The sequence below is a fragment of the Triturus cristatus genome, chromosome 6 (assembly GCF_964204655.1).
Source record: "Triturus cristatus chromosome 6, aTriCri1.1, whole genome shotgun sequence".
Taxonomy (NCBI): Eukaryota; Metazoa; Chordata; class Amphibia; order Caudata; family Salamandridae; genus Triturus; species Triturus cristatus.
In genome coordinates this window covers 777,153,153-777,169,450 of record NC_140589.1, presented here as the reverse complement: position 1 = coordinate 777,169,450, position 16,298 = coordinate 777,153,153, and the positions used below count along the sequence as shown (strand labels likewise).

General features: G+C 43.3%; 1 protein-coding gene across 1 annotated transcript in view; it reads right to left on the bottom strand.

The window, feature by feature from the left end:
- Positions 1-429: 429 nt before the first annotated feature.
- Positions 430-16,298, bottom strand: part of LOC146817857 (amine sulfotransferase-like) — a 627,446-nt gene continuing 611,577 nt past the window's right edge. The window contains exon 7 of the mRNA XM_085611340.1: positions 430-745. Coding sequence (XP_085467466.1) covers positions 624-745 — 122 coding nt within the window. The 3' untranslated portion in view covers positions 430-623. The remainder of the gene's footprint in view (positions 746-16,298) is intronic.

Below are 16,298 nucleotides of genomic sequence, written 5' to 3'. Positions count from 1 at the left end.
CGTCCTACTTCTGTTTCGTCCTGTCTCTTTCTTCTACCACCCTATTCTTCCTATTTCGCTATTTCACTTCACTAAGATCTTTTTAGTCAATACACTCTCTCTTTGTTATTTTTGTCCAAGCTTTCTTTTTTTCTACCTCTTTCTCTCATTTCAGCCTTTCTCTATTTTTTCTGGGTCAAAGTTTACTGACAAAAAATAAGTCCTGGTCCCTAAAATGAGTGTCAAGGTCCTGCACCCATGGCACACCACCTAAGGCACCAACAAGAATCAAACACAGTTTCAATTAGCCTTAGAATCTTTCTTACACATGCATCAACCATCTACGTGGTAATTGTGGAACGGCCTTTACGGAGATGTTGATCTGAGCATGCTAAGAGGAGAAAGGGCACCCCATTTTTTAAGCAGATTACACAAAAGAAAAACAAACCATTTTTTGCCTAAGCCAGACTTTATTTTCAGTTTAAACCAATTTTTCACATTTTTCCCTCATTTTACCAACAAGGTCACATTATCTATATTTCTTGGATACATCAATCAAATCGAAAAACAATTTCAGGGGTGTAGATTGCGAATCAAACATCCAATTCAAACAATGTACTTTAATAATACGGCCAGTGGTCTCCTTAGTTTTCATTAATGTCCCAGATAAATTTGATTGGCACATCTTTCATCTTTTCTTGAAATATTTTGTCAAACTTTTCATTTTGAGCCACAGTCATGACGTTTTTCCAGTCTCCAATGGTGCCTGTTGAGACAAGGTGAAGAGAGTGGGATTTTCAGGGCTTGTGAGAACCTGATAAGAGACATTGATGACTGCTCTGGAACAAGTAACAGATCTTGAAGGTTACCACTGTGTCACATTGTCATTCACTGCATTACAATCAACTGTGACCTTTACATACACCTTTTGATCCGTGGAACAATATGACGCAAAACATTGAGCTCATTGATTGATGAGTGATAAATCCAAAGTAACGTTGTAGATGAGCCACTAGTGGTAGTAGTGATAAACTTTATTCAGTAGCCAAGTACAATCAGAATATACAAACACAAAACGTTGCAAGAAATACATCAAGGTGCATTTTAAAATATCTTTCAGCACAGTTCCTTTTCCTTTTTTTAAATGGACACTATTCAGAGTTCCTTCCCTCTATTATTGCTAGCTTGTAAACCAAAAGCTGTGAAAAGGCAAGGCTATGTACAATTCAAGCAAACACTTAAAACATGTAAAATGTATCTTTCTACTTAATATATGAAATTGACATGATTAAAATCAGACAATGATTAAAAGAAGAATTGACCTAAGCACTAGTAATCAAATTCATAAGCCTACTATGTTTGTGCCAGACTGCCTGTAGGAATTTTATCACAGCAATGACATTAACAGGAGTAGTGTCACTTTTTAAAATGTTAAAAGCCACTAAATATTTAATCACCTTCAGGTTATCACATTAGGGGATAATCTATTTCCGGCGTGGGTCAAGATAGCTAGGACAGAAAAATAATATATGTACCTCATCCTCGTCTTCCAAGCCACACGCTTGGCAAATACTGGGGCTTGGGACCTTATGCCATTTGTTAGTTAGAAATCTCATGGGTAAAGTACCCAATAGAAAGCGGATATAAAGGCTTTTAGCTAAGGAGTGGATACAAAATCTAAAAATTCTTCAAAAAGAGAAAACAGTTTAATGGCTAAAAATCTGTTTGTCAATGTACCTACTTGCTGGTTATTAGAATAACTATCTTGGATGTAAACCCAGTAGCTTGATTTCATGATGTTAAGATCAATTTTGCTCATTTTTTCCGGGTTAGTCCATAATCTTGTTAGTCCACGTTTATTTAACCAATTGAAAACGTGTTTGACCCAGGATACCAACTTGGCACCTCTAGTAGAGAGCACATCAGCGAGACTATCTCTAAATTTCCTTAGCTCAGGGGTGACCCATAGTCGAATCCAGTAGACAAGTGGTCTAAGAGCAGCTAGATCTGCAATTCTTTTAAGTCCTAAATCAAAGAACAGGGCAGTTAGCGGTGTGCTGTAGGGACAGAGACCAACCATCTTACAAATCTATTTTCTGCAGCAGTAAGTAAGGAGACATTAGCAAATCGCCATATCTTAGCTCCGTATAGAGCAGCCCCTTGTGCCTTGCCGGGGTAAACTACTAAGGCCGGCAAGACAGTACAAGAGCATGTTTGTCTATACAGCCTGCTGATAGCATTTGCTCTATGCTTGAGTAGTAATGTGCTTTTCCTAAGCTGGTCTTTCCACTTCACCTGCATTTTTTCACATCATCCAGTTGTAGACCCTTTCATCAATTGTTTTTAAGTGCTTCCACATGGAACGTGTCCCATGTGAATCCTTCTGTGCAGTGCCCCTGGAGAATGGCTTGCCACAAATATCACACTGCTTATATTTAGCTATAACCCTCTTTTCCATTAAAAGTATTTTTAAAATGCTTCCAGACATCACTTTGTTTTCTTGAAGGCGGGGTATCTTCCTCCCCATCATCAACAGGTTCTGGATGTTCATCATGGACAGAGGATAAAGCTTCAGCCCTTCTATGGAAGCAGAGCACCACTGCCTCTCAAACTTTACAGAGTTCAGTAGAGAACTAACAATTTTTGGGTGTGGTTTTACATGTACATGGGTGGTGCCCTAGTGCATCCAATCAAAAGGCAAGGTTTGGTCGTGTCATCAAGGGAATTCCTGAATAAGGTCTTTGGATTCACGGATTAGAGAAACTTGTAAAATGAGTAACTATCTTGGAAAATGGATAAAGGGGGCCATATATATACTTGTAAATATGGTCACACTGTTGTCATTTATGAAAATGGAGGGAGGTACTTTTGTGAAATAATCTTTAACATTTTCAATGGCTCCGTGGATCTGACTTCGCGGATCATTCTGATCATGTGATTGGAATTTTAAACCATAGAGTAGCTGTAGTCCTGTCTTTATTTACAGACCTAATGAGATGCAGCGGAACCCCCTCAAACAAATCACAAAATATCTCTAACTTGTATAATTACATTTACAAACACATTACATATTATACATTAACCCCTTCGCTGCTGCGGACATTCCGCTGCAGCGCTGGGGGGGGCAGGGGGGCAGCGCGGCGGGCCTGTGCTCATGACGGAGCCGCTCCGTCATGAGCCACAGTTGAGCTGTGCTCATGACGGAACGGTTCCGTCATGACTCCGCCCATTTGCGTTGTCGCCCCGCACAGGCGGGGAAACAGTGCCGCGCAGGCGGAGCGGCCGCCGGCAGGATTGTCATGACGGAACTGTTCCGTCATGAGCACACGACAACCGTGGCTCATGACGGAACGGTTCCGTCATGAGCAGGGAAGGGGTTAAGTATGTATGTCATGTTTACCTTTTCATACATATATAAAGTATATTTATATAAAAGAAGGATCTCTGCAGTCCAAAAGAATACTAAATTAAAAATCAAGATAAACTGTAGTATACTAACAAAACTCCCTAGAAACTCAAAAAATTAAACATTACTGGGACATATTACTTCAGAAATAGAATTTGAAAAACCTTTAATATTTGCTGAAAAAAAAATGTTACAGGGGCATCATAGTCAGGAAATAGAATTTAAAAAACCTTTGAAATTCACTGAAAAATCAAAGGTTACTGGGACATTATAGTTAGAAAATAGAATTAAAATAACCATAGGGTACCAGAATGTTATAGCTTGGCTCAGATTTCACATGTACAAAACAATAGATATTCAGCAGATATAGTTACCTGAACTAACTATAACTTACTCCCCCCAATGCACTGCTTTTGACCTCACATAATACATCACTCATTACTAAGTCAGTGACATCACTGATGACATCACTGATTTCTCTCTGGAGACAGTCTAGGCACCACAGTTCTGTTGCATGATTCCCTTTCCTTCAAAAGAAAGAGTATTAAAGTTAAAATCTCATATTATAAGGATAGAAAACAATGTAAGGAGCAGGACGAAGAGAAGAACACTTACTACAAAATTTTCAAATCAATCTATGCAGCAATATACTGTCTAGAAAAACTTTGAGGAAGTGTTCACACTGCACATCATCCGTTTCAAGACACCTGGAAACCATACATGCAACGATGTATCAGAGAATGGTAAGAGAGACATAAGGTGGTGCATCACCATCAGCAGTTGGACCATCTGTGGGAGTCTTTCCACTTGACCAGGGGCCAGATGTATGACCTGCAAAATAGCGCCTCGCAAATTGTGACTCATTTGCGAGGCGCTATTTGGCATGTACAACAGTGTGTTTAACACTGTTTGCGATTCCCAATGGGGTTACAAATTGCGAGGCTCATGAATAATAATGATACAACAAACAAATGATGGACGGAATGCTGACAATGCAGACATTCTCCCCCAGTCAAGAGATCTGGGTTAAATCCATCGTTCTTTTGCCCACTACGCCACCCCAGTTCAGACATGGCCACATGCAAATCAGTCTTGACCCTGTGCCTCATGGGAACAGTCCAGCCCGAACTGCCAAGCCATGTCTTCCCTGGACCGGAATCAAGCATCCTAGGACCGGTTTCTGGCTATCAGCCGTCATCAGCCAGGATAGCTTGACTCCAGTGGCGTAGTGAGCACGGGTCCCACGTCTGGGAATACCCATCCCACTTAGGGCGAAAAGCGTTACAACAAACAAATGATGGACGGAATACTGACAATGCAGACATTCTCCCCCAGTCAAGAGATCTGGGTTAAATCCATCGTTCTTTTGCCCACTACGCCACCCCAGTTCAGACATGGCCATATGCAAATCAGTCTTTACCCTGTGCCTCATGGGAACAGTCCAGCCCGAACTGCCAAGCCATGTCTTCCCTGGACCGGAATCAAGCATCCTAGGACCGGTTTCTGGCTATCAGCCGTCATCAGCCAGGATAGCTTGACTCCAGTGGCGTAGTGAGCACGGGTCCCACGTCTGGGAATACCCATCCCACTTAGGGCGAAAAGTGTTACACAAACAAATGATGGACGGAATGCTGACAATGCAGACATTCTCCCCCAGTCAAGAGATCTGGGTTAAATCCATCGTTCTTTTGCCCACTACGCCACCCCAGTTCAGACATGGCCATATGCAAATCAGTCTTGACCCTGTGCCTCATGGGAACAGTCCTGCCCGAACTGCCAAGCCATGTCTTCCCTGGACCAGAATCAAGCATCCTAGGAACGGTTTCTGGCTATCAGCCGTCATCAGCCAGAATAGCTTGACTCCAGTGGCGTAGTGAGCACGGGTCCCACGTCTGGGAATACCCATCCCACTTAGGGCGAAAACCGTTACAACAAACAAATGATGGACGGAATGCTGACAATGCAGACATTCTCCCCCAGTCAAGAGATCTGGGTTAAATCCATCGTTCTTTTGCCCACTACGCCACCCCAGTTCAGACATGGCCATATGCAAATCAGTCTTGACCCTGTGCCTCATGGGAACAGTCCAGCCTGAACTGCCAAGCCATGTCTTCCCTGGACCGGAATCAAGCATCCTAGGACCGGTTTCTGGCTATCAGCCGTCATCAGCCAGGATAGCTTGACTCCAGTGGCGTAGTGAGCACGGGTCCCACGTCTGGGAATACCCATCCCACTTAGGGCGAAAAGCGTTACAACAAACAAATGATGGACGGAATGCTGACAATGCAGACATTCTCCCCCAGTCAAAAGATCTGGGTTAAATCCATCGTTCTTTTGCCCACTACGCCACCCCAGTTCAGACATGGCCATATGCAAATCAGTCTTGACCCTGTGCCTCATGGGAACAGTCCAGCCCGAACTGCCAAGCCATGTCTTCCCTGGACCGGAATCAAGCATCCTAGGACCGGTTTCTGGCTATCAGCCGTCATCAGCCAGGATAGCTTGACTCCAGTGGCGTAGTGAGCACGGGTCCCACGTCTGGGAATACCCATCCACTTAGGGCGAAAAGCGTTACAACAAACAAATGATGGACGGAATGCTGACAATGCAGACATTCTCCCCCAGTCAAGAGATCTGGGTTAAATCCATCGTTCTTTTATCCACTACGCCACCCCAGTTCAGACATGGCCATATGCAAATCAGTCTTTACCCTGTGCCTCATGGGAACAGTCCAGCCCGAACTGCCAAGCCATGTCTTCCCTGGACCGGAATCAAGCATCCTAGGACCGGTTTCTGGCTATCAGCCGTCATCAGCCAGGATAGCTTGACTCCAGTGGCGTAGTGAGCACGGGTCCCACGTCTGGGAATACCCATTCCACTTAGGGCGAAAAGCGTTACAACAAACAAATGATGGACGGAATGCTGACAATGCAGACATTTTTGTTGTAACGCATGAATAATAATGAGTCTCTCGCAATTTGCTAGCCCACTGGGAATGACAGGCCCTCCCAGGGATGGTGGCCTGCTGGGCTCAGCAGACCACCATGTTTGGGACTACTTTTAAATAAAGCATTTCTGTTTTTTTAGATGCAGCCCATTTTCCTTAAAGGAAAACAGGATGTATTTTTTAAAAATAATTAAATGTTTTCGTTTCATTTTTTAAGGGCAGATAGTGGTCATTGGGACCACTGCCTGCCCTTAAAAAATATTTTTAGAGACAGTCACAAGTTGCGACCGCATTGCCACCCTCTTGAAGAAAGTAGTAATTTGTGGGTGTTCTGCAACTGCAATTGCGGTCGCAAAACCTTCATACATGGGGTTGCGGTCGCTATTAGGAAGTGAACGCCCCTTCCTAATAGCAACTCGCAATTCCTAAACAGCGAGTCGCAAATAAACTGTGACTCGCTATTTAGGAATTGTACATTGCCCTTTCACATTTTGCATGCACAAACGGTTCGCAAACCCGTTTGCGCATGCAAAATTAGGGTCGTACATCTGGCCCATAATTCTTACCATTCAAGCTATTTCACCAAAACTGCAAGACATGGTGACTCATCGTGCAAAACTTTATATGCCAGTGGATCTAAATATATCTGCTGTTTAGTAATGCTGTCAAGAAGCATAATTCTTTTTTTGTTTTACATCATCCTTCCTCCTTTCTTTACTCTTTAAACACAAGTAGATATCTGAAAAGTAAGTATAGAATACTTCAGATTACATACTATTAGATTACATGCTATAAGCAAGTGAATTAGTGGTTATATCAGTGTGTAACAGGCTGTGCAAATGTCTAAGTATAGTGTCTAAATGGGTATGTAAGCGGTTGTATCGATTGATGACTGACTATGATAGTGAGTGTTTGGGTGTGTATCTCTGTGTGTAAGTGGCCCATTAGTTGTGGATATACAAGTGCTGTGTGGGTGTGTGAATGTATGTGTAAGTGCCTCCGTTGCTGTCTGACTGGGTGTGTTAGTGGCTGTATGGTTTTGTAAACAGGCATGTGAGCGACTGTGTGAGTGGGAGACAGTGCCTTATGAGTGTGAATGACAATGTAATTGTGTGTATAGAAGAGTAAATGGTTATGTGACTGGTTTTATGGGTGTGTGACTGTGTGTGTCAGTCACTCTCTGCCTATATCAGTGGTGGGTACATAAGTACATATGTGCTTTCTTGGGAGTGTAAATAGGTGTGTATGTGTATGCCTGACTGTGTGAGTGGGTACAAATTACATACTAATAAACTACATACTATAAGCAAGCAGCCAAAACTAATAATCATTCATGCTGGCGTAATAAAATACCTATGTTTTTAGTTTAGAAATTGATTTGACTACTTTGCTGGACAATTTATTTTTATTTGTCAAAATTCTCATCTAAGCTCATTTCTATTTTGCCTTTTACTATAGCATCTAGAAGCTACAGTTTTTCTTTCATCTAATCTACACCTCCACTTTTTTCAAATATACATTTTTAAACTACGGCCTAATTAACATACCTGTAAAATCTCTTTGTTGTTGTCCAACTTTCACTGTAATATCTATTAACATCTGTTTCCACTGCAAATCTCAAATAAGAACTATGGCAATCTTCCTACACTATAAGGGCCCGATTAAAATGCGGATAGGAAGGCCTCCTCATGGCATTTGCTCCATCTGAATCAGATTGGGAACGTGTCTTTCCGACCGAGGGGCCTATTCCAATCTCGTTTGGAATGGGTCAGAATAAGATTTGGAATTGCCTAAACAGGCCCGAAGCCCTTATTCCTGACCGATTTGTTCCCAGTTCTGAACAACGAGGTAGGATGCCTAGAAGGCCCTAGCGCTGACCAAATTGGTTCCGGAAGGCATACGGAGAGATAGAGCCCTCCGGAACTGAATTACACAGCTCAATGGAGTAGGTTTTCCAAGTGAGCAAGTACGATGAACGTTTTGGACAGCCCTTATAATTTGGTTTGCCCGGATCAAAAGGGCTGCCTGAATCAGTCTTTGGGTGCCTGTAGCAGGCCCCTTTCACCCAGGGCCATTGGAAGCATGCCCGTGGGGGTACCCATGGGGCACCCCTTTCCAACCATGCACAGTGTGGCAGGCACCAAGGGGTGCCCGCCACAGGGTGCACGACTATCCTCAACCACCCCTTTTGTAATTGGGAGCCTGTGTACGCGTTCAGTACACAGGCTCTCTTTGAAGTCAATGGGAGTGTGACCGAATCATATCTGGATACATTCAAATGCATTGTACTTGTTCAGTTGGAGTCCCCTGACATGAGTCATACTGAAAGCTTTCCGGATACAAATTGTTCTGTTTGCTTTCCACACAAGGTCAGAATTGGCCCACGAATGGGGAAGGTTTCTGACCGAACGAGTATGATGCGAGTTAGGCGTTAGGAATATCCTAATCTGAACCTAACTGCATTTGGAATGACCGAGCCATACAGAGCAAAGTCATACATCTCCACGTGCTTCATTTCCGAATGACAGAGTATGATGCTGGATTCGGACAGCCTTTCCGAATTGTGCAGTCTGACCCGAATTGGCAGTCGGAATCAGCCTTGGGGAGCCTGTGATGGGCCCCCCTGTCCCCGGAGCCTTCCCATTCGGGCAGGGGGGGTACCCATGGGTCCACCTTTACCAGCCATGCACAGTGTGCCCGGCACCAGCGGGTGCCTGATTTTCCCCACCCACTCCTTTCGTCAAGTTATTTATTTATATAAAGTTTTATATAGCGCAAACATGATCCTGAAGGATGTGAGAGCGCTTTACAAATTGAGGGAGAGGAAGGCAATTGTTGCAGTACAATCATCAGAAGGAATACCAATGAAAACAAATCAAATATGCATTCCAAACAAAAAGGTTACAATCGAAAGGGACAACAAAGGGTAAGATAATAACTGGAACATAGCGAACTGGGATGGGAGCAAGTGACCAGTAAAGCAGAATAACCCCAAACGCAGGACTTAGGGGGTAAGTCCAAAGCATTAGAGCAGACGATCCAAGACCCTTTTAAGGTAGGAACTTCTTCATGAAGAATCTTTTTACCTCCAAATTGAAGGCAACCTTGGAGGAGATTCTGTATTTTTCCGGTGGGAAAGAGTTCAAGATCTTCGGCTCAGAGCAGGAGAAAGTTCAGTGACATGTTCTCTTTTTGCGAAAGATCTGTGGTTTCAGGAGGAGGGAGTTAGCCCTCCGAGAAGGTCTACCCCCTCCGGATAATTCTATCTTTTGAGCTAGATAACTGGGGGTTTTGAAATGGAGGACTTTGTGAGACAGACAGGCAATCTTTAGCTGAATTCTTGCTTCACAGGGCAACCAATTTAGGGATTTTAAGACTGGGGAGATGTGCTTGTTTCTTTTGGTACCCGTGACCAATCTGGCGGCCGCATTCAGTGAAGCCGTTAGTGGGGCCAAGGTATATTTGGGGAGGCCACAGAGCGTAGAACTGCCATAGTCTAGCCTCAGCAAAACAAGCGCTTGGACCACTTGCTTGAAGTCAGCTTGTGGGAGAAAAGGTTTGAGATTCCTGAGTATCCTCACTAGGTGATTAGCTCCAATGCACACATTGCTGATAGGAGTTTTCATGTTCAGATGCTTGTCTAGGGTGAGTCCGAGAAATTTGGCTGAGTCAACAATGAGGGGGGAGCAGTTGAAGGCCGTGAGGTGGTTTTTCCAGAGGTCTATCTTGGGGATGTGATTCGGGGGATAAATGAGAAGGATTTCTGTTTTGGAGGTGTTGAGCAAGAGGTGGCTCTCCATTAACCAGTTTTGAGTAATTATTAGGGTAGAGTTGAGTGACATGAGGTTATTCAGGGAGGAGATTTTCAGATAGAGTTGCATATCATTCGCATACAAATGGAAGGGAATGTCCGCAGCATTTAGTGCATTAGCTAAAGGTTCCAAAGACATATTCAAGAGGATGGGGGATAGGGCGGACCCTTGGGGGACCCCCATGGATACTTGTGATGGCTGGGAGAGAGAGTGGTTCGCCTTAACTCTTTGGGATCTATGGTGGAGGACGGACGAGAACCATTGCAGAAACCAACCAGAAAGGCCCATCCTGTGCTTCAAAATGGATATGAGGTTGTCGTGATTAACAGTGTCAAATATTGAGGAAAGGTTAAGGAGGATAAGGAGGCACGATTCATTTTGGTAGAGCATTTAAAAAAAATCGGTGCTGTGCCCAATCCGGAAGCCAGATTGTTGTTGGACCAGGAGATGGAAATTCTCGATGTGGGCACAGAGTTGAGATTGGACTCATTTTTCTAGGAGTTTGGCTAGGGTCAGTATTTTAGAGATAGGGTGGAAGTTGTTAAGGTCCGTACAATCTGCTGAAGGCTTTTTTAGGATAGGTGTTACCTGAGCAGCTTTTAGGCAATCTGGGTTTGTACCTTGTGAGAGAGACGCATTGACAATCTTTGTCAAGATGGGGGTGACAACCTCCTTAATTTCTTTGAAGATGGACGGTGGTAACGGGTCGCTAAAATGATTCGATGGGTTGATACGCTGAAGAATATTGTAAGTGTCTCTTTCACTGAGGGGAGTGAAGGTCCCCATGAGGCATTGTTCTAGGTACTCAGGCTAGTCGGTTCGATCTTCTCTGATAAGGCCGGGGGGGCGCAGACTCCCCAGATAGCAATAGCGCCTTCCTGGAGTCAAGATCAATATTGATGAGTCTGGATTTCTTAGTAAAGAAGGCAGCCAGTTTATCGCATGAAGGTGGGCTGACTCCAGAGGTCGAGTGGTTTGGTGTTTCCACCGATTGTTGTTTCACCAACTCAAAAAGTTTCTTGGGGTGATTAGCAGCTTGATTAAGTTGGGATCTGAAGTTAGGAGCCTGTGCATTTGGTAGGAACATAGCTCCCATTGAAGTCAATGGGAGTCTAACCAAATCGCATCTGGAAGCATCCAGATGCATCGTACTCGGTCGGTCAGACTCTCCCGATACCAGTCGGTCAGAAACCATTCCCAAACTGACTCGGTGGGAATGCTTTCCTAACTGCATCGTAATCGGGCCCTAATTAGAAAAGGAGCTAAAATGGCTACCCAGTGGAAGCTGGTGAAGCTTCAAAGTGGTGGGCTGGAGGGAAGGGGTAGGGGTCCACAGAGTCGTGGGCACAAACACATTACACAAATCAGCACAACCGCACATAAACTCACGAAAGCACACTAACCACAGCCTCTCTAACCTCAGAGCACTGCTTCTCCAGCTCCTTGCTGTCTGCTCTGCTTAGCCCCGTCCATGCTACCATCATATGCCCCTTCTATTTAGTACTCGTCCACCACATACTGCTCCTTGCAGTGCACAGCACCCCAGGCAATCACCCAAAGCCCTCATCCTTCTTGCTTCTCTCAATCATGCTCTCCTAATGGGCCTGGAAGGCAGCAGCAGGGTTTGGTGGGGCTGAGGTGCCCTGCCACCTGTATTCAAGCTATGCCTGTGAAGTGTATGGGCCGGCAGTTGGGAACTTCTCGCTGCTGGGAACAGACTTGAGGAGGTCGATGTGAAGGTCACCAGGAAAAGATTGAATGAAGCACAGGAAGCAGACACCTTGAATCGAGTCTGTGCAGTGTGTTGTTCAAAAATCGAGATGATCCACCTGCAGCATCTACCCCACCCTTTGACAGCTTGTCACAGGGTTGGGCCAATTACTGTGCATCACTGACCCCACCTCACCCAGTGACGAGCTGTCAAAGTGTGGGGTGACAGTGGTCTCCACTCCCTGATTGATGTGAAGCCCCGGCCCTACAGGGATTGAGCCTGAAGTCCCTGAGGCTAACTTTACCACTACATCATCAGGGGTTGGAGATTAGACATGAGGCTGTGTCTTTACTGAGCTGATGACCTCGCTGGTCTCAGGGTTTTCAGATAATCAGCCCAGCAAATAGTAGTCTTAACAGGCAGATTTTGGGCTTGCGGAAGTCTGCAGTGTACACTGAAAGTACGATTGATGAGTGCAGCAACCCACACAGGCCAGCCAGTGTGATTGAGTGAGTGTGAGTGTATTTGTTTTGTAAAAGAAAGAGCACTCTCTAGCTGCTGCATGTCTTCTACTAATGTGAATTTAGTTTTACCACTGCCCCTGGAAAAATAAAGGGAAGCAGCCACTGAGCCCATGCCTAGAAGCTGCCCCTGTGGCTACCCTTCATCATGTGCTTCTATTCATAACCCTGTACATAGAAAATCACAGACTTCCTTACATTTTTTATTTTTGGTCTACCACCCCTAAATGTTCTCTCTTTTTTTTTAACTCTTTCCATATTTTTTGTAAAGAAACCCAATTAGGTAGGTTTTTCAGGGATCCGGGATCCACCACGGTGCTCAGTGCGGCCCCCATGTAACTTCGCAGAGGATCAGAGGATCTACATGGAAGTCCTGAAAAGCATTCAACAATATGCTGTTAATGATTTGTATTTAGGTTGCTTTTTGTTAAATATTGTCAATTACAAGACATACACTCCCAACTGAGCAATTATATACAGTACTCTGCTTTTCAGTTTCTCACTGCAGTCTTTTTTCTTTCCTTCTTCTACACTCATTTAGCTCTATTTCCATAGGAACCATGCTTCCATTAGTTTCTACCTAACAGTAGGAGAAAAGTTCACAAGACTTTTACTGAATAACACACTAGCTTCACATTAACTGTGGCAGGTGTGTTTGACTGTTAGCAATTCTAATCATATCACAAACAACATAACTTTTTTTCCAAACCCAATCCAGAGATAGTTACCTATTTAGTTATACTCACTACCTAACTTTAGTTCCCTGCACAACTCCACCATCCAATCAAATGTTTTATTTTATATTTTACATTCTGTGCTCCATTTTAGCTTCCTTTCATCTCAAAAACTGCCTCATTCTGCTGCAGCCTTTTCCCATTTACTGCTTCTGCTTGTCTCCAAAATAGTCAGAGTCTGGATTGTGGGCTATAGTTTTGTTTTTTGTGTCAGAGAGAGTGATAGAAAGAGTGGCATTGACAGAGACCTCAGTTTACCTAATGTAGACATCACTTGGGTCTGCCAGACAGCGTTAAAGTGGCATCAATTGCTGCCTTTGGTAGAAAGCATTGGAGATGGTCAACATCCAGACCGTAAGATTGTGCAGTGTGGTGGCAATGACCTAGGCATAATTGCTGGGGTAGGATTAGAAGTCCTAATGAAGGATTCCTTTGGTAAGTAAATGTTACTTTTCCCACATACTGCCTTGGTGTTGTCCAACATTTGCCAACGAGAAATGGCAGTGGTCAGCCCAATTGTGTATGCAGTTAGAGAAATCCAGGAAACATGTCAATAAAACTGTTTCTGCATTTCTCCAAGACCATAACATGGGCTCGATATACCATAACAACTAGCAATTTGACATTAATGGAATACACCCAAAAAACTGAGTCTGTTTCACAGGCAACTGGATGACCCTCAACAGCTTAAATGGTTGTGTGGCTGTGTGAGATAGTGTGTGAGTGTTTGTGTGGGTGTTTCAGTGGCTTTGTGGGTCTATGAGTGTGTGTGTGTATAGTTTTGTGTATCTGAGTTGATGTGTAAGTCTGTGAATGGGTGTGTGAGTGAGTGTGTGGTTATGAGTGTGGGTGTCTGGGGTATTGTGTGGGTGAGTGAGAAAGTATATAAGCAGCTGTGTGGGTCTGTGAGTGACTGTGTATGGTTCTGTAGGTCTGTGAATATGTGAGTGAGTGATTGTATAGGTGTGTGAGTGGGTGTGTGAGTGTTTGTGTGGGTATGTAAGTGGGTACATATATGAATGGGTGTGTAAGTGAGTGTGTGAGTGGGTGTGTAAACTTGAATGGATTTGTGTGAATATCTATGTGAATAGGTGTGTGTGTGAATGGGGGTGAGTGGCTGTGTAAGTAGTTTTGTGGGTCTGTGAGTGTATATGTTAGTGGCTCGATCGGTATGTAATTGGATGTGTGAGTTGCAGTCGGTCTTATGTGGTATGTCAGTGCCTGAACGGATGTGTGAGTAGATGTATGAGTAGCTGTGTGGGTCTGTAAGTGGGTGTGTGAGTGATTTTGAGGGACTATCAGTGGGTGTTTGAGTGATTGTGAATGGGTCTGATGACTAGTTAAGTGGTGCAATAAAAAGGGGGTCCCAAAACACAGTTTTCTATAGACATTTCAGACAGACATAGCTAAAAAATGGCTGAACAGATTTACATGAAAGTTGGCAGGAATATAGGATATGGTATGCTATCATTCCTTCATGGCATACCGTTCTACATGCCATTGATGAAATACAATATTATTGGTTAATGAAAACCTTTGCGAAATAGAAAGGCAGCTATATTGTTTGGACCACACTTTGTCTTTGTTCTGAGTTTACATGTGAAATACAACTTATTACTCTTTTTGTAATGTATGTAAGAAATTAGGTAGTTTAACAAAGACTGTAGAGTTAGAGAAATGCTTTTTTATTGATTTACATATTTTTTTATTAAGTTTGTGATGTAACAGGGTACTTTTGTGAAATTATCTAAAAAGTACTACAGTACCTATTGAAATCTAAAAAAATAATAATCTATGGAAAAATTCAATTTGAGATAATATAGACTGGCTCTTAAAAGAGCCTTAGTTTTGTATTATTTTTCAAATAATCATATTTACAACTGTTCGGCAAGTCACATTTCAGGTCTGAAATAAAAACATTATTTTCATAGGGTCAACAATATTCAAAGAGGGTATGGCATACTTGCTCTATACCGAGTTAAAAATATTACTGAACTGCAAATTACTGATTTTGATCAGATAAGAATGAATGTAAACAGTAGCTGTGTGACAGAATATAATTGTTTGAGAAACAGATATGCTCCTCATCTTGGTCAATATCCCATTTTGTTAAAGTCTAAAATGACTTTCAAAAGAACACTAAAAAAAAAACTACAATTACAAAGAAGAATTAGAAGTACTTAAAACAAACTGAAAACCAGACACACTGAAATGAGTGAACAGTAAAACACACAAGATGATGGATGCAATGTGGCACATTGGCAAAACATTCACCCCCAGTCACAGATCTGGGTTTAATCCATCGTTATTTTGCTCACCACGCCACCTCAGTTCAGACATGGCCATATGCAAATCAGTCTTGACCCTGTGCCTCATGGGAACAGTCCAGCCCGAACTGCCAAGCCATGTCTTCCCTGGACGGGCGTGGTGAGCAAAATAACGATGGATTAAACCCAGATCTGTGACTGGGGGTGAATGTTTTGCCAATGTGCAACATTCCGTCCATCATCTTGTGTGTGTTACACTGAAATGAGTCACAACAGGACATCAGTTTCAAAATCAGAGTGGTATAAGTAACTACAGCCATTCATGGCCAGAAGTACGATGTGATTGTGCATGTGCAAACAGGTTTGCTACATGCTTGCGCATGCAAAATCACTGTGGACTATGTACAAACACTAATTTGAGAGTCACAAAAATTGAGACTCGCAAAATAGTTTTTAGCGACTCGCAATTAGGAAGGGGCATTCCAAGGGCATCCCTTCCTAATTGTGTCTCGCAGCCCTATGTGTGAATGTTTTGCGAACGTAATTACGGTGGCAAAACACTCGCAAATGCAGGGGAAAATGTTTTTTAGGGGCAGGCAGTGATCCCAGGGAACACTACCTGCCCTTAAAAAATGAAATGAAAACGTTTTATTTAAAAAAAAAAAATGCATCTCATTTTCCGTTAAGGAAAACAGGCTAAATTTAAAAAAAATACTGCTTTTTTTAAAAGCAGTCCCAGACATGGAGGTCTGCTGAGCCCAGCAGGCCACCATCCCTGGGAAGGCCAACCATTTCCAATGGGGTCGCAAATTGCGAGTGCCTCATTAATATTTATGAGTCTCGCATTTTGCGACCCCATTGGGAATCGCAATAAGTGCCTCTGACGCTATTGTTCATTGTAAATTGCGAATCGCAATTTGC